Below are 25,524 nucleotides of genomic sequence, written 5' to 3'. Positions count from 1 at the left end.
GTAAGATTAATACGTTCCTTGGCACAGGGGATTATTTTTATTTTCACTGTAAGGTGAGACTTGAGTGTGTACGTAATTTCTCAAGAAACAAATACTTTGCCACCTCTTTATTTCAGCAGCTGTGTTTGGGTACATGTTTTGCACAGTTTACTGGTTTTCTGACAGGGCTACCTTCTAATGTGTGGCAAACAAAACATTCTATTTGTGCTGCCTGGATTTGTTTTGGAGGAGAGGGGAGCACGCTGACGTGATTTGCTGTATACAGGCAAATCTCTGCTCAGACTGTGCCGTAGATTCTACTTGGAGGGTCTTAAGGGTTTATAGAGATAAATTTGTTTTGCTCAAAAATGACACAACTCTCTCATTGTGTTTCAGGGCGAAGGCTGTCGTACTGTCCCACTTTCCGGGCATGTAGGATTTGACAGTTTGCCTGACCAGCTGGTTAATAAGTCAGTTAATCATGGGTTTTGTTTCAACATCCTGTGTGTGGGTGAGTATTTCCATTTTGGAAAGTTTTCTGGCTGAAAAGGTTTTCTCTGCAGCTGGGTGTAGCTTGTCGGTGACAGCATTAATAATGTAACTTTGATTTAAATTTCCCCAATAGTTCTTTTTTCAGTAACAGGATTTACTGATGCCCTGGGAAATCCCTGTTGGGGTTATGCAGTAGGGCTTTCTACCAAGCAGTGAACCACAGAAATAAAATGCCTGAAATCCCAGGCTTTTGTAATGATCTTTATTTTCCTAGCATGTTTCAATGTTACGATTTTAAAAGAAAATAGGTACTCATGCCAGAAAAATTTGTTCTGAGGTCTTATTTAGTTAAGTATTGAATTATTATTATAATTATTTTAACAAAATACAAGTCATGTTCCTCTTAAATCACCAAAAGAGTAGGTTTTTTTTTTTCTCCTCCTCCCTTCTGTGCATACTTGAATTAAAATAATGTCTGGCCAAGCCTTAGCTGCTCAGACGATTATCCAAGCTGCCATGTGGTGTGGATCTCAGCTGGGGCCTGGCACTGGAGTAGGGCTTGGTGTCTGTCCCTCCAGCATCTGCCTGTCTCATAGGTCTTCCCCAGGGTTAGGATCCCAAATGGTCCCTCCTCAGAGGCACTCCTAGGTAACAGAAGTAAAAACTTGTATGGCTTTGGTACAGTAGTTTGGTCAGGTGGATAAGAAAGTTAATAAAACCAAATTAATAATTATCTGATAGGACAGTTAGTTTGGTTTACTGATGCCAGTGCCTTGCCTCTGGGAGGAGGAGGTTATTGTATGGCCACGGCTGCTTGGAGTAAGCCCTGTTTGCTGATGCTCCCAGCAGTGCCTGGAAAGACAGAGGGCAGAGCTGCAGCTGTGGGTACCTTCTGGGGACTCAGCTGGTGGTCAGCTCTGAACCTCAACAAAGGTTGTTTGTCCCCTCCCATGAGAGATCCAGCTCATGGTATGGATCTAGTGTTTGCCCAGGACAGGGTTAAGTCTGTGACAAGAGGAGTAGATGGAAGAGAGGGGAGCTGAGCCCTGTTCAATGGAGCTGAGAGGAAAACTTTGCCTGACAATGGCTTCCTTGTGAGATGATAAACCTTGCTGACAAGTGGAGGTCACTGTCAGGCTGAGTTGCTAGCTGATTCCCACAGTACGTGGATGTGATGTGACCTAGTGAAGCTCTTGCCCCAAAGACTGAAGTCTTAAAGTATTTCCTATCGCACTTATTGAGCTGCTGTGGTTACAAGCTGTGGGTGTAGTAGTGGATGCCTCCTGTGGTTATATGTTCATTTGATGTGTGGAGAGGAGTTGAATGCCTGTGCTTTCCTCTTTGGAGGACAGCATGCATTAATCACGTGTTGATCTGAACGACAAGGGCTCACTGAGATCAATGGGCATTAGTTATTAACGGCAGTCGTTCATGTACAGTAGTAACACAGACATGGTCAGTCTCCAAATGAAGAAATTGTACAGAAAAATTTGAGGAGGTCAAGCTTTCAAATGTTTTTAAGAGTTGTCTGGTGCCTCTGTTAACTTGTGGTAACAAAGTTAAGCTCTTAAGCATTCTGTGGAAAGAAAACAAAAAGTCCCAGAAATTTCTCTGTCACGTGTTCTGTTGGATTTCAATTGTACTGCAGAAGTTTGGGGTGAAAAATTGAAAGAGCAGGGAACAAATGAGGACTGGTGCTAACCAAACAACAAATAGATTAAGTGATCCCATAGTCAAGCCACTAAGTATGAGAGAAAGCCATTTAATTGCCCCCCATTTTTCAGCTCTGTGTGGCATCTGTTGGAGGAAAATTCCAGTGAGGGTTTTGCTCTGCGCCGTACTGGACCTGAGCCACCGATTCCTCCAGCTCTTGGTGGAGGAGCCAAGGAAAGCTTCAGGAATGGCTCTCAGCAGCACGTCCAGAGTGGAGCAGTTTTTAGCTCTTCTCATGCTGGAAGCTGTCTCCCCTTTGAGACTAGAGCCAAAGATAGAATAAATGAGCAAACCTCTCATAAGAAGTCAGGGGTTGCAGATGGTTTCCCTGACAATTTATTCCTCAGCACAGCTATTTTCTTCCTAAAGTTTCCGTGGTAAAATGTTAGTTGCCTCTTGGTTCAGTGCAAAGGCTGGAGAAGTATTTAGTGGCTGAGACCTTCTGTGCCGACTGTTTCTTGGTGAGATGGAGGAAAAAAAAGAGGAGAAGTAAGCTGACATTTTTTAATGTAAACTTTCTCAGTTTTGGCCAGGGTAGAATATAGCTGCACTAGACTAGCATCCCATTGTAAGCAGGAGTTTCTCCCTTCCTCTCTCCCAGGATTTGCAGAGGCTTTGTTCTAACCAGCCTACTCAGTGCAATGAGAAACAGGTATTTTTGTGGCAGAAATACCTTCCCTTTTCTCAGGGGCTCTACCACAACAGCTTGAGGCTTCTTCCAAATGAGTGAGCCTCTTGGTGCGTGGGAGCTCTCCCCAGCTGGGGAGGGGTGTGCACAGGTTTCCTCGAGCAGAGCTGCTCTCTGGTCTCCAGCAGGCACCTTTCTGTGGACTGATGAGCTGCACAGCCTGGGAGTTGCCCAGTGGTTGGTTTTGTGGTCACTGGTGCAACCAGCTGAGGAGAGAACCGGTCTTCTCCAACCGAAAAGCATCAGTCTCCTCGGCCCTCTCCTGCCACTCACTGCTGGTCCCCTGGGGTGGAGAGCAGTGGCTGGGAGCTGGGTAGCCCTTTGAGGTGCTTCAGCTTCTTTTGAGAGCCCCCGTTGCTCCTCTTGCCCCAGAGCCCAGCCTTTGCCTTGTGATGGATGAACCGTGCAGCTTCTCCATAGGCCTGTCAGATGAAAAGAAATGTTTTCTCCTCTCTCTGTGAGAGATGGCCTTATCAGGCTGAGCTGCCTCAGGGCTTGTCTCAACAAACCTGCTACATTGGATTAGCTCCCATTTCCTCACATGAAAGGGCTGTGCACCCATGTATGCTTTCTTGAAGATTGAATTATTTGATATCTGGAGACATGGTTGTTAATCTTGTGGAGGACAGGTGTTGCTTTCTTGTGAAAGGGTGCTCTTCTGAAAGCTGCCTCATGCCTTTGAACAGGGAGATACTCCAGGGGCTCCTCTTGAGTTCCCACAGAGTCGATTGAGGAGGATATAACTGGGGCCTCTTAAATCCTGAGTGATGTGGAGAAGTGGGCCAGCAAGCAGTTGTTTGTTGTTTCACTTAGCACATACTAGGGAGAAGCAAACTCAATTGCCCGGCACAAAAAAGGAGGGTACAGCTTTTGTGGTGTGTCATTCAGCTTACTGCTGCGGGGTGCTTAGGATGCTGCAGTTTCTGTGGAAGGAAGAAGCTATGAAGGTGTGTTCAGCACAAAGATACCTGATTTGGTGTGGGAAGCTGGGGGCTTCCCAAAGGCAGGAGCATTTGCTGTGGGCACAGCTTCTTCTGCTCCTCCACCTGAGCAGCTGACCAGTGTCAGAGGCAGATATGGTAGCAGCTCACCTCATCACCACCTCACCCAGAGTAGCTGGTGTTGGGAGGCCCAGGTGTTGCCAGCAAAACCCCATCCCGCGATGACAGGCACAACACTACAGCTTTTCAGTAGCTGTCGGGGCTTCCTGGTGCAGAACTCTGACAGTGAAGGTCACCCTCCCTGCCCTGCCCTCCCAGTGCTGCGGGAGGGCAGACCACTGCTGAGTTCCATAATCCTTAGCACAGTTGCGGGGATCAGGTCACACGTGTGCCTGTCAGCCTGACAGCAGGAAATAATCCTCTGCCAGGGCCACCTCTCTTGGTTTGCATACAGTGCTGCTTTCCCCCAGTGGTTCTGCCTCCCCTCATCCCCATTCATCGGTTCTGCTTTTTGGGGAAGATTCCAGCACTGCTGGCTGGATAGAGCACAGACTACTTGTCCTTTTCATCAGGCCATCTGTTCCATCTGGGCTTCTGTCCTTACAAGAAGCAGTTGGCACCATTCACTTCTTCCAGTCAGCAGAAAGTTGCCTCTGTGTGAGGCAGAAGCTCCCAGGAGATTCAGAAATCCTCTCTGCTGTCATTTTGCCCTTTAAAGTAGCACTGCTCCCTAGCTCTGGTCATGTTTAACACAGCAAAGCACTTTAGTACCCTCTTCAATCTTCTGCTGTCCTGTGTCACTCTGTCAGCATTGACATTGTGTTTCTTTTAGGTGAGACAATCTGGCCTGTCTCCTCCATCCTCCTCTGCCCTGGCAGGCTTTAATGTTTTGCCATGCTGATGGGGTTGCACAGTGTGGGGATGGGTGTATCTGCTGGCTGGCTGTCATTTGTGCCGTGTGGACTTCATGGCTGAAAAACCATGTTGGTGACTGGCTGTTTTGTATTTTAAAGACAAAGCTGTAGATGTTTCAATAGGCAGCTGCCACCTATAGAAAAATGCCTTACCAGTTCAGGTCCTCCCCTTCCCAAAGGAAGACCTCAGAGTGTGAATTCAAACTTGTCTTTGCTGTCCCTGTGTAGCTGCCATGAGGTGGAGTATAAAAGCATCTTCTCTCTTGCCTGCATCCCTTAGGCACTTCTCCTGGCCCCTCTGACAGCTAGTCCCTCCTGCTGGAAACAACACATTGGACTGGTTTAAAGAAGGCAATGATTAACGCGTTCAGGATGCATTAAACAATAGTCTTGGCCTCACATAACCACCTTGCAGCATAAGGAAGGGGGGAGGCAGAAACATGGGCTGTCTTTCAGGCTGGTTTGTCTGCCCGGAAGCCTGCGAGACTGACACACGACCTTGTGTGTGCACTGCAGAGAGCAGTTCCCTGCCCTGGTCACTGCTGCTGTCACCTGTCCCACAGCCCTGCAGGCTCAGGGCACACGCTGCTGGATCTGGCCCTGCTCCAGGGTTCTCCAAGCCAGAGGATGTGGGGCAGCAGCACGGGAGGAGGCTTTGCAGGCTGGCATGTGCGTGATGCTGAAGAGCTCCTCTCCTGAGACACTCCGTCAGGGAACCTGGCACTCACAGGCAAGCAGCCAGCTCCCTGCTCTGTCCCACCCATCCCTTGGCAGGGGCCCTGGAAATGCTGCAGCCTTCCCAGGCTGTTTAGGTTTTTGTGTTTTTTTTTGCTGCTGTTTTCCTGGAATCCCTGAGAAGAGCCTGGTGGATCATGGAGGCTGTCTGCTGTTAACTCTCAAAACCCCTGTCCGAACAATGGTGGTGCTCTGGTCTGATGTGCTTTGTGCACCTGCTTCTCCAGTTAGGGCAAATGGTACCCCAAAAGCCCAGGCTATGAGATTCTAAGTCAATGAAGGGCTTGCTGTGACCAGCCATGAGCCTTCTGGGTGCTCCAGCTCGTTCATCCCGTCATGGAGATAACCTTGTGCTTTGCTGGGTCCCCCTCTCTTCCTACAACCCCAGCTGGTGGGGTTGTAGGTACAGATGATGCACAGACGTAGCACAAGGGATGGCAGCAACACCAGCTCCTGGGGCTGAGTCCCCCTTTGAGACCGGTGGGAAGAGCAGCTGGACTTGTGGCTGTTGTGGCTGTAGCTGGCATCAGCTGGTGATGGAGCACAAGGTCGTAGCTGGCTCCCAGGCAGCTCTGCAGCTCAAGGTGTACCTTGACTTTGAAATGTCAATGAATCTTGCCACTTCTGGAAAGGTACTCAATAAATGATCCTGGCAATCAGAGACCGCTCAGTTCCCAGAGCAGTGAATGTTTGCTCTGCCTGTCCTGTACTTCAGTCTTGAGTGAGAGAAGTCCATTCTGGGGCCAAGAGTGAGGAATTTGCTTGCTTGTAGGGGTGAGGCTTAGAGATTTGGATGGGGGAGGATGGGGAGGAGTTTTCCCTTGTTGAATTGGTCATTTCAAGCAAGTTTGGATCTGTTGGAGAGCTCTAAACCTAGAAAAATAAGAAGCTCTTTTCTTCTGAGCAAAGTAGGGAAATGATGAAGTTGTCTTGGCTGGGAGCTGAGGGCTGGGGGAGGGAGGGGAAGGCTGCTTCAGCCAGACACAGTCTCCCTGAGGTCCCACACAGGCTGGAGGAGCAGCCTCTGCGGTGGGTGGGGTTCGGCTGGCTCCTGAAGCTCCAGCAGAAGCCAGCAGGGCAGCTCAGAAATCGCTGTTTCCCCAAAACCCAACAGCCCTCACAGGGCAGCAAATGAGACTGCTCATGGGTTTAGCACCGAGCCAGATCCTGTGAGCTCAGAAAGCTGGCTCCCTTGTCAGTGTGGTAGGAGAGGTTGCCCTGGGGAACAAGTGCACGGGGGGATTTGTTTTGTTCTTCCTGGGATGTATCTAAAACAAGTTTAAGACTAGTCTCTTAGATTTTTCTTTTCCTTCCAGATAAGGAAATAGTTCCCTCTTGATAGATGGAGTTCAAATAGCAGTTCAGTGCTGCAGAACTTTTGGAAGCAGGTTTTGAAGTATTGTATAGCCTGCGTAGCCCCTAAGGTATGGAAACCAGAGATTACAGAGAGTGACCCCTCCCCATGTAGAAGGCTGATCCCCCAGCTCAGTCTCTTGTGGGCACAAGAAACCAACTGCACAGCTTGCTGCAGGACTGGAACCAGCTCTCAGTGCTTCTGCACAGAAGGAGGTTATTTTTGTGGCTGCTTATTAGATACTGATCTGGAGCATCTTTTTCTGGAAATGGCAACGAGCCCCATTCCCCCTCCCACTTTTTAATGAAAACAACATCTTCTGTAGTGTAGTTGTGGGTTTGTGCAGGATCTGAACGATGCTTTCCCCTTTGCCTTTTCACATCACTCTTTTCATCTCTATTTTCTAATGAGATTAATGGCCATTAGACTGTGAAATGTAATTTGCCCAGAATACAGACCTCCCATTGTACATGGCTTTCTGCTTGCCAGATGATCCCGTTGGAGCATGACATCTGCTTTCATCTGCTACAATTTCACCCCTGTTAATGTTTGGAAGCTGCAAGGCCAAGCCCTATTAATATTCAACAGAACATTTTGACTGTTTTTTTTTTCTCCAACAGGGGAAACTGGCCTCGGTAAGTCCACCCTCATGGACACACTTTTCAACACCAAGTTTGAAGGTGACCCAGCATCTCACTCACAGCCTGGGGTTCAGCTGAAATCCAATACCTATGACCTGCAGGAGAGCAATGTCAACCTCAAACTGACTATTGTGAGCACAGTGGGCTTTGGGGATCAGATCAACAAAGAGGACAGGTGAGTGAAGGGGGAGAGAGGCTGTATCGTGACCTGTATTTTTCATGCAGCATCTCTCCCTGTGCCCTACTTGGGCCAGCCTACACTGCAAAATTTTCCTCCTTCCTTCTTATGTGTTGTCCTTGTCATCTCTTTGGGATGGGACAGGTAGAAGAGAGGACAGAGGCTGTGGTGTGTCAGCACTGCTTCAGCTACCAAAGCAGCTTTTCTCATGCTGTCAGAGCAGTACCTGCCAAGCTGGCAGCTTTCTGCCCAAATTTATCTGGTTGGGAGAGCAGAGAGCATCTGCCCTTGTTTCCTTGTGCTGTGTTGACCACAAGCAGCCACCAAACCACGAGTGTGGTCTGGTGACCACTTGGCTTTACAGCCACGTCTGGCAGGGCTCTTCTGTGTCACCATGGGACGCATGGCCCGTGTGCAGTGGGACACCCTGGGGAGGGATCTCTGGCAGCTCACACTGGAGCCTGCTGGTTAAGGGGTGTGCAGTTCCACCAGACTGTCTCCAAGGTGCATCTTCACAGAGGCACTGCAGGTGGGATTTCCTTTGTCCTGGGTCTGTTAGATTTTCTTTTCAGTTTTAAGATGCACTGATATCCTTTACAAGGTGATTCTGGCAGGCTCTGTATTTCACTGGGCCAAGGTAGTGTTGAATGGAGATGTGTCTTCCACCTGCAGGACTCGGGGCTGTGGGAGCAGTGAGACATTTGCTCCCTGAGTGCAAGCAGGGGTTCCACTCTGCTGCCAATGAATCATCGTTATCCTTCTCTTTCAAGGTCTCTCACCCTTGCAGTTCACTTTCCCTGGAAGGGTAATGTGTCTCCTGTCCTCTGCTGGATCTCCAGTACTGTGTTTTGTCAAACAGGTTGCTAGAGTATGATGTGGGACAACATCTCCTTGTCAGTAGTGCAACTTTAAAGTTGCTTGTGGCTGGGGAGGGAGATTGAGGGAATCAATCTTGGGAAGTGAAATCAAACAAGCAGCTTGTTAAAAGCAGGCAAGGGAGCACTCTCTGTTTACCTCTGACTCTGAGATGTGTAACTTTTTTTTTCTTCACCAAAGCTATAAGCCCATTGTTGAGTTTATTGATGCTCAGTTTGAAGCCTACTTGCAAGAGGAACTGAAGATAAAAAGGGTCTTGCACAACTACCATGACACCCGGATCCACGCGTGCTTATACTTCATTGCTCCAACAGGCCACTCGCTGAAATCCCTGGACCTGGTGACCATGAAGAAACTTGACAGCAAGGTAGGCACGTGTAACTCTTACTGGGCAGGTTCATCCTGTGCACAGCGAGAAGGCTGCTGCTTTTCCAGAGCACATCTCCCCACCTTGAATAGCTCTTGTGCTGGTGGAGATGACTGGGTTGGGACACAGGTCCTGTAGATCTAGTGAGCACTTTTAAGTTTTTTAAGTTGTATTGCAGACTTGGAAAAACTCCCCAGAGCAAAGCAGCTTCTTACAGCTCTGTTCCTTTCTAGGTGAACATCATTCCCATCATTGCCAAATCTGATGCCATTTCCAAGAGTGAGCTGACCAAATTTAAAATCAAAATCACAAGTGAACTGGTCAGTAACGGGGTTCAGATCTACCAGTTCCCAACAGACGACGAATCGGTGGCGGAGATAAACGGGACAATGAATGTAAGTGACTTACTTGGTGCTTCCTCCTCTCCCAGAACAGCTTTGTCACTGCAGGGCTTGGTGGCCCATACTGGAGTGCTGCTTGAATCCACTTTACCTTTTGTTTTTGTCTTAAAACTAGAGGTTTACACAGGGATCCTATCCTTGTAGTGTCATCCTAGGCTAGCAGAGCCTTGTGCTGGGCTACTGCCTTTCTGGTGGGCTGCTCTAGTCAGAAAAGAGACTATTTTTAACCCTTTCCTTTTCCTAATGCCTATCTGCTGAGAGACATGTAGGAAATCAGGCAGGTGGTGAAGCCTGGCTGTGCAGGGTGAGGGCAGTCCTGAGTGATGAACTGATCAGGTAGGTATTACCTGTCTGCTTAGAGGGGCAGGCTCTCTACAGGCATGCACGTCTCTGCTCCTCACCCTGCATTTTTGGCACCAAACAGTTCTTTCCTGGGCTGGTGTTTCCTGCAAAGCCCTTCCTGTGGCTGTCCTTACAATAGGGCCCCTTCACCTGGCCAGCTCTAGGACTCCTGCCTGCACTGAGTTGCTGTTTTATGACTGATGCAGTTACTTATGTCCTTGATCTGGTTTGGTGCTGTTGGCCAGAGTGGGTGGACAGGGGATACAATGGGGCTGTTTAGAGCAGTGGCTTTTCTGGAGCTACATCCAAGTGCTGATGTGAGAAATAAAACACAGGGGTGAGACCAGAGGCCCCTCTCTTCCCCAAACATCTGCTTTTGGTCATTTTTGAAGCATATAAGAAGAGAAGGAAAATGTACAATGCTTCACTTCCCCCAGATACTTCCCCAGTGTCTAATGCCATTCAGCTACAGGCTTTCTCTAGATTTCTGTCCCCCACCAGTGAACTTCCAGGGTCTTAAGGCAAGGAGTTACACAGCTTAACCAGCAATGTGAAAAACACTGCGTGACTTGGCCCAAACGTGTCTTGAGGTGCCTGCAGGTGTTCATTCTGGCTCTGGCAGTCCCAGCATGGTGGGTGCCTGGCTGTGGCTCCCTGAAGATGGAGTGTGCTGTCCCTTGCCCCACTGGCAGCTCGTCCTGACCATGCTCCCATTTTCCAGAAGGCTTTTTACAGGAAAGCCAGTGGGGGAAGTATTGTCGATAAAATGCAGGTTTAACTGTTCTGCTTTTTTGTTGTCTTTTGATCTAATATTAGTAGTTGTAGGGTGTTGTGGAGAGGCCTGAAAGAATCGAGGTGTTTGTCCTAAGGTAAGAGCTGTCAGTAGTGGTTTCCTGCTCAGAGTCCCTTTGTGGTGGCATCTTTCTCAGGGCTTGGTGCTCTCGCTGCGTAGGAATACGGGTGGTCCTGGAAGCAAAGGTGCAGCATCGCTCTGTCCTCAAGGAGCCAGAGGTGTGAGGGCAAGGGAGAAGTTGTCTCCCCTGGGCCCTTCTGAGGGCAGAGGTGAACCTCTGCTCATCCTTCCTTTCAGCCATTTACACATCTCCCTCTGCTCATCCTTCTTTCAGGCATTTACACGTCTCCTGGGAGGGAATTGCTGTTGTAGACATCCTGTGTTACATCAGCTGCTGCACAGAGAGATCGACTCTTTAAATCCTCCATTAAACTGATATAAATCATGATTACCAGGTTTATGGGGACTAAGCAGGCCACAGTCTGAAACTGATCAAGGCAGTTTTGCAGACCTGGAAAACTTGTGCCCAAATACTGATTTTACTAGCGACGTAAAATCTTCTTGTGCTTCAGGTCAGGAGATGAGCTTGTAGGAGGACCATTAATGAGACAGGGTGGGTTGATTTAGGTTTGTCACTTAAATTGTCAATTTTGGTCATGTTTAAAATTGAGAAATAAGAAACTTTGATTTAAATTAGTTGCCTTAACCTTTGTGTTTGTACTTCTCTGGAGAAAACTTCATTGTCTTTGCCTGTTACAGATCAACATCTTTAAAAGGTTATCAATGCTTAAGTAGTGCTTCTTGCTAACCAGCAACTTTCTCTGGATCAGTTGTTTTTTTTTTTATCTTTTTTAATTACAGAGAAAATGGAGACTGGTCTTTTGATTACTTAACGTTTTGCTTATAACCTGCATTAGTTGGTTTTTGGATGAAAAGTAAAATTAGACTTCAAAACATGCAAAGTCACTACTTCATATGCATTTTACTTTATGGCATCCACTTCTGCTGGATGCTTCAAAAATTTTTTTACAGAGTATTTTGCATTCCAAATTGGCTTACTAAACAGAGAAAATATTCTCTGATCTGGCAGGAATTGATTAACTGAAGGATTTAAAATCTGTGCCATCATGATCAGAAACTAAAGTATTTAACCATGAACAAAGGCATCAAGCTGGGTATTTAGAGAAAAATCAGATTAAACAAATCTTCAGAACGAGACGCTTGATTTTCCTTGAAAATGATTCACTCTTTTTGAGAATCCTAAAAAGTTCTGAGAAACCCAAAGGGGTGTCAATGGCTTGACAAGTTCAGAGAAAGCACTGTCCAAAATTCATTAGGTCTCTACCCACCTGGATTTTATTCTTGGATGAAGTAAGAAAACCAAGCTCTCCTATTCTTTCAGCTCCCTATTGGCTTTTCCATTTTGAATTAATTAGTCCAACTGAAGAAAATATTCTTCCTGTACCTGTTAGTTCAATGAAACCACATGCAGCTACATGAGCTGTCCCATGTTGTGGGACCTGGAACTCACTTGCTGGTGGGAGAAGGAAATCACCAGCTCTTTCTCCCTGGCAAAGACAGCAGCCAAACAGTTGGTACCAGTGGAGGAAGTGACTGCAGTTGTGGGTAACTAGGCCCATGGTCAGCTGAGGTCCAGGCTGTGCCTATGTGGCCATACCATGGTGTTTCTGCCACTGTCTGAGGTGGCTCCTCTTGCTCCCATTGCTTTGTCCCTTGGAAATCCTCTTACTTCACTCTCCTGGAGACCTGGATATGAAGCAACTGAACAGCTTTAGCAGCTGTGGAAGAAGCTGACTGTGGGATGCTCCTCATGGACAGTCTGAAGATGCCAAGAGGGAGGTGTGGAAGCTCTCACCAAGAAGCAGCAGGACGGGCAGAGGAGAGAAGTGGGCAGCTCCAGTGGGCTGTGGAGGAGAGGGTCACTGGTGAGGAGCACATTGCCACCAGCAAACATTTGCCTAATCTCGTGTCTGGGAAGGGGAGTGGCTGGCCTGAAACTTCAGGTGCCACACAGCTGCAGTTTCCTCTGGAAGCAGTGCTGTGTAGACTGCAGAGGAGGCTGCAGCCTCTGTGGGGTTTAATGCCCAGGGTGTTGCGGAGTTTCTGGCAGTTGGACCCAGGTACAGACCAGCTCCCAGTGCATCTTGTGGCAAGGAGCCCGAGCTGCAGTAGGTGAGCAGTCCACCCAGTGCCTGGCAGGAGCCAGCATGTCCTCACAGTGTGATGTCTTTGGTTCCTCCCTGCTCCACAGGGACCCCTGATGATTCTTCTTGACCCCATGTGCAGAAGCATTTGTGGATGGTGCTGCTGCTGGTGTGTGGTCTGTCTTGAAGGCAGGAAAAACTACAGCTTGGAGAAATGAGGTGGTGAACTATTCCTTTGAAAGCTGGCTAGGGGTGTTTTCCTCGTGCTGTGCTGTGGAGGCTGTTCAGTGGACAGCTTTGTTTTCTTCCCCACCAGTGTTTCCTGTCTCCTGCCCTTTGTGATTAGACAGCCCCCTGCTGAAAATCAAGTTCCTTCAACCGGGAGACTGCTTCCCTTCTCCTGCTACTTGGCTTCTCCTGCAGGGAGCCCACCTGCACAGAGCAGGCACAGCCCCATGCTGGCCTCTGTCCCTCCAGGCACTGGCATGTCAGTGTGCTGGCAAAGCTAACTTGGTGTGGAGTGCCTCTGGAAGCCCCAGTGCACAGAGCCCCTGCGTGGCTCAGAGTGGCCCCATCAGACTGGCCACCAGCCCCACTTACTCTGCACATGTTCACACCAGAGCTGGGAGGCAGGTGAATAAGAGCTGAAGAGTCTGTTGTTGTAAGTGCTTGCAGATGGTTCTGCTGTATTTCAGTTTGACTGTATGACCCACCCTCTAAAAACACAAAATACCATCTCTGAAATCTTGGGGCTGTACCAGCCATCATGAATTTGTCCAAGCTTTCAGATAACTTGTGGAATTAAAACTTCACTACCTGCTCTTGAGAGCAAGCCAGGGTCACTGATCAACATCCAGTTGGCTTCCAGGAGCCCTTTTAATTGCCCAGAATTCAGCACACTTTAAAAGTTCTAGCTAACAAATGTCACTGCACAAAACTCAGCAGAAGGGGGTGGGTGCAGCTTTATTTTTAAGTACTGAAACCTTGCACTTGACTTCTTTGCAGCTTGGCAGAATGCAGTATAGCTCACAGGAGCAAGTGGAGGTGGGGAGAGATTTCACTTATTGCACAACAGATAAGAGCAGCCAAATTTGATAGCAGTGTCTGGGGGGTTTGCCTGGCTGCCTGAGTTTGGGCAGTGAGGAGAGTGGAAGGTGAGATCTTCTGAGCCTAGAGGGGTGTCAAGACTGTTTCTCTTCCAACTCTGTTAAGCTTGCTCTGGGCAATTCTTATAGTCTCTATGCAGAAGGCAAAAGGTATCTTCTTTACTAAGAAGGTGACTATATTTTATTTCTGAGTTTTTGAAAAGCAAATCCCTCCTGTTCTTAGTCAGCCTTCAGGCACTTGTAACAGCTGTACTCTGTGGAGTGTGTGTCTTGGCTTGAAGAGTGTAACAAGGCACAACTGAGCTAGAACTGCAGCTCTGCTGTCCCCAGGATCCCTCCTCATGGGTGTGATCCTTGGATTTGGCCTCCTTTGTCCTCTAGCTATGCAGCCATCTAGCAGTGGCTACATGTAGCATCACCATCATGAGGATTTTATAAAGCCATTGACATGCCTTTGGGTTTCTCAGAACCTGTTTTGATAACGGACTGCTGCAGGAAGGCATTGATGGTAACTTCCTTCTCTGGGTGATAGGGGAGCCAGCGAGGAGAGGTGCAGTGCCTGACCTTGTTCTGATCAACAAGAAGGGGCTGGTGGGAAATGTGAAGCTTAAGGGCAGCCTTGGCTGCAGTGGCCACGAAACGGTGGAGTTCAAGATCCTTATGGCAACAAGGAGGGTGCACAGCAGGCTCACTACCTTGGACCTGGGAGAGCAGACTTTGGCCTCTTCAGGGATCTGCTTGATAGAGTACTGTGGGATAAAGCCCTGGAGAGAAGAGGGGCCCAAAAAATCTGGTCAAATTCAAGGATCACCTCCTCCAAGCTCAGGAGCGATGCAGCCCAACAAAAAGAAAGTCAGGCAAAAATGGCAGGAGGCCTGTGTGGATGAACAACGAGCTCCTGGACAAACCTGGACACAAAAAAGGAAGCCTACAGAGAGTGGAAGCAAGGACAGGTAGCCTGGGAGCAATACAGAGAAATTGTCCACGCAGCCAGGGCTCAGGTTAGGAAAAAAGCCATGAACCTGTTAGACCAAGTCCAGAGGAGGGCCACGAAGATGATCAGGGGTCTGGAACATACCCTGAAACTGAAAGAGGGTAGATATAGATTAGATAAAAGGAAGAAATTTACTGTTGAGGGTTGTGAGAGACTGGAACAGGTTGCCCAGGGACATTGTGGATGCCCCATCCCTAGAAGTGTTCAAGGCCAGGTTGGATGGGGCTTTGAGCAACCTGGTCTAGTGCAAAGTGTCCCTGCCCATGACAGGGGGGTTGGAACGAGATGCTCTTTAAGGTCTCTTCCAACCCAAACCACTCTATGATTCTATGATATGATTTCAGAGACGAGGTGCTGAGGGTGAGCCCCAGCACAGCCACAGGAAGTGTGAGGGACTGTGGAGTGTTAGCGTGGGGCAGGCTTAGCACAGCCCCAGGGATTGCAGAGTCCTTCCCAGCATTGCCTGGGGCAGACGTCGGGGCACATGTGGATGTGGAGGCCGACCTGGTGCAGGGACATCTCAGCCCTTCCTCACCGGGGCCAAAGCAAGCGGGGAAGAAAGAGCTGTTACTCTGGGGGTGAAGGAGGGACTTGGACCTCACGATCCCATAGAGTGAGTTGTCACGTGTTCCAGTGTGAGCTGAGGTGGGGGGATAAAATGAAGAAGGCACCAAGACCTCTTACTGCTTCTGTGCTTGTGCAGATGTTCTCCTCAGCCACGGCAAGGCCCTGGGACAGCGCCGCAGGCAGAGCCACGCAGCACGGGGTTCCAGCTGCCCTTCTGGTCCTAGCCTTGCACTGGCTCACCTCACCTGGGACCCTGTGGCTGGGAGGAGCAGCCAGGTAGAGGACATAGAGTGATAGCACTAACAAGGTTTCCAAAAAGGACCCTCCCTTCTCCCTGCTTGTCTTGGGCTAGTGGCCAGTGACTAGAACTCCCTGAGACTGGCGTGTGCACAATGACTGTCTTGCTCGGTGGCTGTGCTAATCTGTGTGTGCTGTGAGACAGCCAGGGTGGAGAGGGACTAACGTGGGTACCCTTGCATGTGTTCCAGGCCCACCTGCCATTTGCAGTGATCGGGAGCACGGAGGAGCTGAAAATAGGAAACAAAATGATGAAAGCTCGTCAGTACCCCTGGGGCACAGTGCAGGGTGAGTTGAGCTCTGGGATTTTCATGGCATGACTGGTGACGCTTCTGCCAGGAAGCAGTGGGCTCTAGTAAGAGGAGCAAGGGCCTGCTGGACTTTAGCATCTTCCTGGGAATTACCCTTTGTTAAAGGATAATAATCCTTATCAGGCCTATGGTGACAGAAAGGTTGTTAAAAACGCTGGAGGACTAGACAGGTGGGGAATGTCGGAAGAGACCTTTGTTTCTGCCCACATCTTACTCTTATCTTGCTGTCTTGCAGTGGAGAATGAAGCTCACTGTGACTTCGTGAAGCTGCGGGAGATGCTGATCCGTGTGAACATGGAGGACCTCCGTGAGCAGACCCACACGCGCCACTACGAGCTGTACCGGCGGTGTAAGCTGGAAGAGATGGGCTTCAAGGACACTGATCCAGACAGCAAGCCCTTCAGGTGGGAACCCTGGAGGAGACAGCTCCAGAGGGCTGTCGTTGGATGTGCTCTGTGTGTGTGCATGTCCTTGAGAGAGCATGTAAAGAACCAATGCAGCAAGAAAACCTGCCAGGTCAGATAAATCCACACCTCAGCAAAGGTGCTGGCTGGGTGAGAGGAGGTGAAAACACAAAGGAGGTGTGCAGGATTGGCTGTGGAACTGCAAGTAAAGGAGTAGAAATGTCTGTGCTGCAGAGATACAGTAGTGTCCCTCTGAACTAGTGTTTGTTGCCAGCTGGCCTCTTTGAATTGCCCAGCATTCAACATGCAGAAAAGTGCAATAGTTTACAGACCCCAGAAACAGCTGGGTAACGATGACCTTGGGCACACGTGGGTGAGTGAGTAGCAAATGTGCTGTGGGGTAAGCAGTGTTCATGGTGAGGGCCTGATTTCAGAGGCTCAGGGGAAGCAAAGTTTTCCTAGTCATATCACTGGACTTTTCTTTTTAGCTTACAAGAAACTTATGAAGCCAAAAGAAATGAGTTTCTGGGGGAACTGCAGAAAAAGGAAGAGGCAATGAGGCAAATGTTTGTCCAGAGGGTCAAGGAAAAAGAAGCGGAGCTGAAGGAGGCTGAAAAAGAGGTGAAGACTGCAGTCCTTGTCTCTGCATGGTTGTGGGTGATAGATCTGCTCCCAAGTAGGTGGCTGCTGCTAAACCACTTTCTGCAGAGTGTGGCTGGGGACTTTCTTGTCAAGAAGTCCGAAGTTTTAACTTGGGGTCACAGGGACATAAAGTTGTTCATCCTCTAGGACAGAACTAGATCACGGTGCTTGTAGTGTACAACTTAGGGCACCATGAAGGTGCCATAGTCTTGATTCTGGTGGAGAGTTGCAGTGTGGCAAAATTCAAGGAGAGAAACAGCCCTTGATATAAGCTTGTTATATAAAAAATATACCCATACAACGTCCTTAGCGTTGTGAAAAATCCATTAATTTGCTGACCTTTAAAGAGGAATGAGGTGGAGATGCCTGGAAATGGATTAAATTTTTTTTTTATGGTTATACTCTACCAATATTCTACTGTTAGTGTCTGCAATGGTGCATCACTGGAGCACTGCCAGGTCTGTAAGCTGTTGTGGAAGGAGACTGTTCCCTGCCCTTTGTCTGCACAGTATCAGTTCAGGGGGCTAGAAATGATGGACAGACCAAAGGAGACTTGTAGGCTCTGATCTCATGGGATCCTTCCATCTTCCTCTTTTCCTGTGAATAGAGTATCTGGTAGTGCTGGGTCCTTCTCACCTCTCCCCATTCCCTCTAGCTACATGAAAAGTTTGATCGCCTGAAGAAATTACATCAGGATGAAAAAAAGAAGCTAGAGGATAAGAAGAAGTCTCTGGATGATGAAGTAAATGCATTTAAACAGAGGAAGACAGCAGCTGAATTGCTCCAGTCTCAGGCTCAGCAGGCTGGAGGATCGCAGACTCTTAAAAGGGATAAGGAAAGAAAAAAGTAAGTTGCTAACCCAGTGGTATTTGCTTTTTGATAATGATTCTCCTTTACTGTTTTTCTGGGTGTTCATATCTCTCTCCCAGCCTCGCCAGTCCTTATCAGGAGAAGGTTTGCAGCCAGATTTAATTCCTAGTAAGGCTGAGCAGTAGCTGAAAGCATTTTACCTTTAGCTGTCATGCTGCAGAGCAGGGAGCAGTGCTAACCTCCCTCATTGCTTGCTGACAGCATGGGAGACAATGAACTTGTTGCCAGGCCCTGAGATTCCCTGCTCCCCCCCTGGTCTGTCAGTGCTTCTAATGAAGTGGAACAGTATTGGTTGCCAAGGCTAGGGTGTGGGTAGCAGGATGTCCAGCTACCCGCAGAGAGGAGCGTGTCCTGTCTCAGGGTCTCATTTGTTTAGGTGGGGAAAAAGCTCATACTGTGGAGCTTATTCAGGGAGACTAAAAGTCTTGAATTCTGGGCTGTGCAAAACGTAAGGCTGCAAAACGAGGGGACAGGTCATAGCTCCTTGTTGGTGCTATTACTCTGCTGCAGCTCTAAATCAGCTTTTTGCCCTCCAGAGAAACAATGAGAGACACTCCATGGCTTTGGCAGGAGTTCCCTGTGCCAGGGACTGGTGTGACAGGATCCAGCCCCTCGTCAGGGTCCTGCAGTCTGGGCCATCTGCAGTGCCCATGCTCCTAATGCTCTGCAGTTGCTCCAGAGCAAACAGCTCTACAGCTGAAACTGTCCTCCCAGCTCAGCTCACAGTGAGCAGTTCCTTTTCTTCTCACTGTGGTACATTTCCCAAAGTGGAGTGCTGAGCCCCCTTAGCATATGAACAATGTGCAGATGAACAGGGGGCTGGTTTCCCTTCCAGTGCCACAGTCCCCTCTCTGCACATCCTTGGGGCAGAGCCAGAGTAAGTCCCCCCTGTGCTGCACAGTCTGAAGCCCATGGAGAAGTGCTGTTCATATGAACAGTGTGGCACAGGCCCAACGAGCTGACAGGAGCGTTTGCCAGGGAAAATAGCCCTTGACTGTTAAACTTGGAATCCAATGAGACAGGAGAGGAAAAAACCAATAACCAGAACGAGATCCTGGTTTAGTCTTTTTAGTTTTGAGCTGGAGCTGCTTCAGTGTCAACATTCTTCTGCGATGAGCAGTTAGCGCTGCCCTTCTCCCGCCTGTCTGTTCCTTTTTCCACTGTGTGATTGGATTTGCTCTTCTGAATTACCTTCAGAGGATTTTAGTATCTTTTCATCCTGAGGACCTTGAGACTGACTGGGAACAGACTTCTCTCCCCAGCCTGGCCTGTGTGAGGAGCAGACAACTGAGCCCTTTCACACTCAGAGCCCTCAGACATCTGCACGCTGAGGACTGCAGAGAGCCCTGAGATCGGCAAGGGTCAGGAATGCAGAAAAGGGAGATGACATGCCCTAGAGTATGAGCAATTGGTCGCTGTGGCCCAAGTCACACTCTTGTTCCTAGCAGCAGTTCTGATCTCAGAAGAGCTCCTTGACACCAAGCGCGTTCATAATGGAAAAGCGTTGGTACAGCCTCGTCAGCTAAGGACAGGGAAAGGCACAGAAAACCCCATGAAAGAGATAGCTCGGGGCTTCTGTGAGGCTTGGGAAGATGTTAGGAGCCCTCTCCCTCCCCCAGGAAAACAGCTGTGTTAGAAATGGTGCTGCTTTCTTTGCTGTGTAACTTCTCCAATTGTCCTTAATAATTATTTTCAGTATTTAGATCATAAATATCTCTAACAAACCATGAATTTCACAAGCTGTAGCTTAATAGTACCTTGTTTACTAGTGGCTGGCAGCACGCTCCCTTTTTCCTTTCATAGGTGACTCTTTTAAACCCAAGCTCTGTAATTTGCACTAATCATGACGTGATTTTTTTTTTTTATTATTATTTTGTTGTTACATCGTTGTCATCATTATTAGCTCTTACACATATGCTGTTTTACAGTTAGCTGCTGTTTGGCTGCATGGTGCATGAGGCACATTGTCCTGGTAAGCGTCATTAACTAATTCAGACCTCACAGTGGGATCAGTTACAGTTCCTAAAAAAGCCCAGAAACCTCTAAGTATTATCTCTGTCTTCCTCTGCTTTCACCCTTACTATATGTACTCACCAGTCTCTCTCCACATAGGCAGTTGCAGAAAGTTTGCCTTTAAATAGTCTGCAAAGTAAGATGAAGAGAGACTTAGTATTGGGACATGAAAAGTAGAAAAATAGAGATTAGGTCATCTTCCTTTTAAACCTTCCCAGCACTTTGTTGGCTCTGTTTTCTTTATTCCATCTCCTTTAGAAATAAATTAGATTCTTTAATCACGTAGGCAGTGTTGAAGCTATGGCAACAATTGCTATGGAGATGTGGTGCTGATGATAGAACCCAGCTAGCCATGACAATGTCTTTTCCCTTTTTCTTCCTTCTCTCCCACCCCTCCAAGCTGTAGTGTTAACTTGTGGAGACAGTGCAGATGAAGGTAGATGCAAGAATAGTTTCTATCCCGTGCTTCACATACTAGCAGGTAGTAAAATCTGACAAACCTGTAGCTTTCCTTTGTCCCAAAGCACCAGAGAATCACCGTACTCCATGTGTGTGAGCGTGTGTATGTGTGTGTGAGGGGTCTTAAAGAAGACACTGGCAGTTACAATTCAATGTCCAAAACCACGGTAGTAAAATCTGACAAACCTGGAGCTTTCCTTTGTCCCAAAGCACCAGAGAATCACCGTACTCCGTGTGTGTGAGCGTGTGTGTGTGTGTGTGTGTGAGGGGTTTTAAAGAAGATACTGGCAGTTACAATTCAATGTTCAAAACCACAGCAGACAATGGGCTGAGTATTTAGCAGATAGTAAAGCCTCTGAAGATAGACTGAGAGACTTTATGAGATTTTTAACAGTCAGATTGACCACCCATGGCTTGGATGTTCAGTTATAGCAGACACACAGACCCACACTCCTGGCAGCCAGGCCATGGTTAGGGTGAGGCTACTGGTAGGAGAGGGCTGTGTTCCAGATGTGTCCAGCAAGCCTGCCAAAGCAGTTTGCCCCTGCATAAGACCAGCACCTGAGTTTCCAATGAGTTTTGCCAAGACGTGGAAAGTTCCTACTGGAGCAGAGCCCTGTCAGGGGTGTTGTGCTATGAATCCACTCAACCCCAGTTGCTGTGGCTGTGTCCAGAGTGTCTCTGCCTTCATGTGAGCAGGGATGTAAGGTCACGTAGTCAAGGGCAGGCTTGTGGAACAGATAAGGTTGCAGGAAAGGGTTAACAAGCCTGGCCATGAGCGAGTGTCTGCAGTGCAAGGTGCCAGCAACTGCTGTAAAATGAAGGCTCAGTTAAACAAAGTTGTGTGAGAAATGCCCCTGCCTGGCAGGAGAGCAGCACCTTCATTAGGGTTATTACTTAAACTGCTAATGACAGTGGTTTACTTACAGCTAGGTTGAGTGTGTTTATTTGAGCCTTTTTAATTTGCTGGTGATTCTCTGGTGAGAGGAAGAAGAAAGCTCCCACAGGAATGTTTTGCTTCTCAACAGAGCAGCAGTACTTATTATCCAAGGCAAGGATGACAGCACCCCAGGTGCACAGGTCTCTCAGAGTAGGGAGAGCAGCACTTAACTATAAAACACCCTAAAAACTCACCCTCAAGTCCACCCTCCTCTGCAAACAAAGCTGGGATTGACATTCTCTCCAGGGTACAGTACAGACTAACTTCGGGTTTGCCCTTAAACCGGGAAAAGCTGATTCTAGGATTCCTCCCCTCTTAACTCCACCCAGGGAAATGGAAAAGCAAGTAAACGTTACGCTGGCAGTGAGAGGCATTTGAATTTCCTTTCAATGGGATGTTCCACTTCAGAGCAGAGCTGCAGACGGGTCTTGCACGGGCTCAGACTGGAGCTTGCAGTGCGGCTGAATGAACGTCTCAGCTGCCAACGGTAACGCTGAAACAGTGCAGAGAACAATTCCTGCTTCTCGGGCTCAGAGCGTGCAGAACTCAGCTCAAAGAATAAGTGTTCATTCCAGTGCTGAGGACGAAGGCACGGCTAAAGTGCAGTCAGAGTGAACATTACTGATCTGTGTTGGCTTTGGATTGCTCTTGGCAGCCCTCGTAACTGTTGTGTGCCGGGCTTTGACTGGAGTGCAGTGCTTTGTTCCCAGCACACAAATGCAGACAGTGCCTTTCTCAACGGGCATTTGTCCTCGCTAAATTAAATATGTATAGATGGTACTTTTCCAGGATTCAGAAAAATACCCTCCATATTGATCCATAAAGTATTGCAGGGCTCCACTGTTTTGCAAGGATACAAACAAGTCACAGTTGATGAGCCTGTAGCTCACAGAACTGTGAAAGGATTGTTTCAGAGGATAGATTGGATTCATCCCACTGCTGAGCGTGTGCGTGTTTGCATGTGTGTGCCTGCATAAAGCATGTTTTGTAATCAAATTAAACCTTATTAACACTTCACAACATTCCTTTGTGTGCGTGCCTGTGTTAGGAAACATTTATATTCTTGTTTTGGTTTTTGTCATTAATCCATAAAACCATTAATCTGCCTTTTTCTTTCATTTTCAGTTCGGGTTTCCTGTAGAGCCTTTCCCTTCACACCAGAAGGCAGTGCCCCCACCCTGGGTTAACACGCAGCTATGCCCCCGTGCCTTGTCTGCTCACCTTTACTCACTGCTCCCCTCCTGTGCCCACCGTTCTGTTTTAAGGCCTGGGCTGGTGTGGGCACTGTTGCTCTTGTGAAGAACTCATCCACAGCCCACGTGGAAGTGGCAAGAGATGCTCCTTGCCACAGCTCTTCCCCCGGGGCAGTGGCGGGCAGGGCGGCCGTGGTGCCCCCTCCTCCCAGCTGCTGGGCTTTGTGTGCCCCCTGCATGGTGTGTGCCTGCAGCCCCTGCGTGGGGTGGGACCTGCTGTCTCCAGAGGCTAGCTGCCCTCTCCCCTTGTTTCCATTTGCTGTATCTAGCCCCACATTACCCCCCTGTGCTGCCACGTGTGACTCAAATGATTGTAGAGGACTTGTTGCAAAACTTGACACCCTCCCGGGCGTGGGCCTGAGTCCAAACCTCTGGTCCCCAGGCTTGGGGGATTCTCCAGCTTGGATCCACGGTTTGCAGCTGAGTGTTCTCTGCATGCCGCAGGGGTCACGAAGGATCTCTTGCCTTGTCTCCCTCTCAGTGTGCTGGCCTGGATGCACATCCTGGATCCAATCTCAGGGAAAGCTGGTCACCTTGCTGTACATACCAGTGTTTCTGAAGAAAGACGATGATGTTTCTTTGACTTTCTTCTCAGTGATTCCAACAAATCCTGGTTTTCATGCAAAAAATATTATCTTTATTTTTTTTTTTATTTGGCATCTGTTTAGAAGTGTCCAGCTGCTGGCAGGTTGCTTCTCATGTTTTCTGTTCAGCAAAAGCCTTGTTTTACTGCCAGATTTGCACTAGAGAGCAGAGTGCTTTACTCACTGGGGCCAGGAGTTTACTCTGGCCGAGTGCAACTCTGGTTTGCCTGCAGGTGTCTTCCCTGTGTATTTCTGGATGAGTTTTGTTTTTAAATAAAGACTTCAGCAGACAGTGAATTCTGGTTAACATTTACTTCTTTTGTTTTTTGTTTTCTTTGCCCTTCTTTTACAGTAACCCATGGCTCTGTACTGACTAATTACCCCTGAATACAATGGGCTGGAACGGACCTTCATTTACTTGTTAAATCGGAGGGTCTAATAAAATGTGGCAGCACTTCAGCTGTGACCTTTCCGTGGTGTTCCCCTTGCTCTCTCCTACGTCCTCATTGTGATCCTGCCTTTACTGTGTACCGGTGGTTGTTGCTTTTATTAAACAATGTAAAATTAGTCCCAACAAGCTTTTGGATGCTGCAACTTTAAATCCTACTTTTTTTTTTTTTTTCCCCCTACAATTAATGGATTTCCCTTCCCACCCAGATAAATAAGGGACGTGGAAGTAAGTTCTGTGAGTTACTTTTGCTGGCGAAATAACGGCACAGTTTACATGTATTTATTGGTGACGTCAAAGTGACAACATCACCGTGTTTAAGTATTGCATGGCTGAGAGATAAAATACACTTTTCTCATCATTTTCCTGACATCTGTTTCTTTTTTTTCCCTTTTATTTTTTTTTTTCCTTTTGCTAATTCGTGCTACCTGCAGATGAGCATGTAACCCTCCCTTCCATTTCAGGCTCGCTTGCTGTGGCCCTGGCCCGTCAGTCGCACGGTGTGCAGGCCAAGTTCTCTGCGTGTGGGTGAATCCACACATCCTGACTCCCCTGAGAGACCAGGGTGCCAAATAGTTCCAACAAAACCCCTTCAAATCCTGGCTTTTTGGGAGATAAGCACACCTCAGACCTCGCTGTGGCAGAAATGCTGGTTTTAGTGCAAGCTGGTGCAGAGAATTTTGCTAGGACAATGGGGAGGTAGCCTCCCTGTTTGTGCACACAAGGTGTGGAGCTGGCGAGCTGCTCGCAGCAGCAGCAGACCTGACGTGGTGACTCAGCCTGAGCCTGGCCCCTGCGTCCAGCAGTCGGGGCAGCCAAAACTCCTGACTGCAGTGTGCTCACTCAGGTATTCTGCTTCACCGTAAATACCATCTTATCTCCCAAAAAAGTCTGACTGTTTTGTGGTGTGTTGTTTTGTTTTCTGTTGTTTTTTTTTTTTTTTTAAGCAAGTTAAAATAATTTGAATGTTTACTTCTACTGTCGAATATTGGCCTGCTCCTAAAACCAGTTAGTATCAGTCTGTTGGTGATTTCTAGATTATCTGCCAAAAGAACCATTTAATGTGGCTTTTTTTTTTTACCATACTGCAGGTCACTGGCTGATCTCTCTAACCATTTCCCTTATTAGAACGTTAAAGTTATGTGAAGTCTTTTCAAAGACTTTAAAGAAAAAAAGGTTTTCACTTGTGTGATTTCCTTGAAGTGCCTGAGGTACCACAAGGAGGTTCCAGCTCTCCTCTGTCAGCTGTTTCAATGTTGCATCTCTTTTTTCCTGCTTTTGGAACGTCTTTCTCTTTTTTGCTAATCTCCTGTTTTTTTTCTCTTTTTCCCCTTTTCTCTCTCTGTAGCTTTTTTTAATCTGTCTTCGCCAGCTGCACTGGGTCTGAGGGAGAAGACTGCCACTTCTAGAAGAGTTTAAGGGTCTTATGTCTGGGGAGGGGGGGAACAAATCTTCGGTGTTAGTGTCTTGGAAAGAAGCTCTGTTACTGACTTGCATGGTATCTAAAATTGAAGCGTCTTGTGATCTGTGTGACAAGACAGGGTGACACGGGGCAGCGGATTGTGTACCTGGGGTTTTGAAGAGAACAGAAATGTGATGTTTGGACTAACGATGTAGCGAACACATTTTCAAGCGCTGTTACGAGCATATTTTTTTTCTAATTCTGTCTTTAATAATATAAATGTCACGGGCTTCCATGAAGTGTGAAGCCTAAGGAGTATTTTCAATATGCTGTTGTTTTAAAACTGTCTGTTGGGCGTCAAAGGAAACAAACATGGTGCAATTCGCTCTGTTGGCAGCCACAAAATATTTAATTTTAACAAAGAAATAAAGTAAGAAGAAATGTGTGTTTTCATTAGTGTCCTCCTGTGTCTCACCACCTTATTAAACGAGCTCTGTGGGCTGGTGGACATGGGTCGAGTGGTACTTTTTTTTCTTCTAACAAAACCTCCTCTTGTTCTTTGAAGTTAGAAAAGTTAGCAGGCAGCTGATTCCATACTAGCCATCCATCCACAGCCCCGTGAGCGGGTGCTGGAGCCGGAGCCAGCCCGCGCTCT

The 25,524-nt window shown here is 47.9% G+C and overlaps 1 protein-coding gene across 2 annotated transcripts; it reads left to right on the top strand.

Moving 5' to 3' along the window:
- The first annotated feature begins 378 nt into the window (after positions 1 to 378).
- Positions 379 to 25,322, top strand: SEPT6 (septin 6). 2 transcript variants are annotated; one of them, XM_008947764.1, is made up of 9 exons: positions 379 to 490; positions 7,437 to 7,632; positions 8,692 to 8,878; positions 9,112 to 9,273; positions 15,735 to 15,831; positions 16,090 to 16,258; positions 16,747 to 16,879; positions 17,556 to 17,746; positions 24,816 to 25,322. In XM_008947764.1, the coding sequence occupies exons 2-9, from the start codon at positions 7,466 to 7,468 to the stop codon at positions 24,823 to 24,825; spliced, it is 1,116 nt and encodes a 371-aa protein (XP_008946012.1). In that variant the 5' UTR covers positions 379 to 490; positions 7,437 to 7,465; the 3' UTR covers positions 24,826 to 25,322. The 2 variants fall into 2 exon arrangements, with proteins under 2 accessions (XP_008946012.1, XP_008946011.1); XM_008947763.1 differs by lacking the exon at positions 24,816 to 25,322 and adding an exon at positions 23,372 to 23,396.
- The last annotated feature ends 202 nt before the right edge of the window (positions 25,323 to 25,524 follow it).

This window comes from Merops nubicus, unplaced genomic scaffold (genome assembly GCF_000691845.1).
Source record: "Merops nubicus isolate BGI_N331 unplaced genomic scaffold, ASM69184v1 scaffold20989, whole genome shotgun sequence".
In the NCBI taxonomy this organism is placed as follows: Eukaryota; Metazoa; Chordata; class Aves; order Coraciiformes; family Meropidae; genus Merops; species Merops nubicus.
Note: the sequence above shows the minus strand (reverse complement) of the source record. Positions and strands in the feature narration are given on the sequence as shown.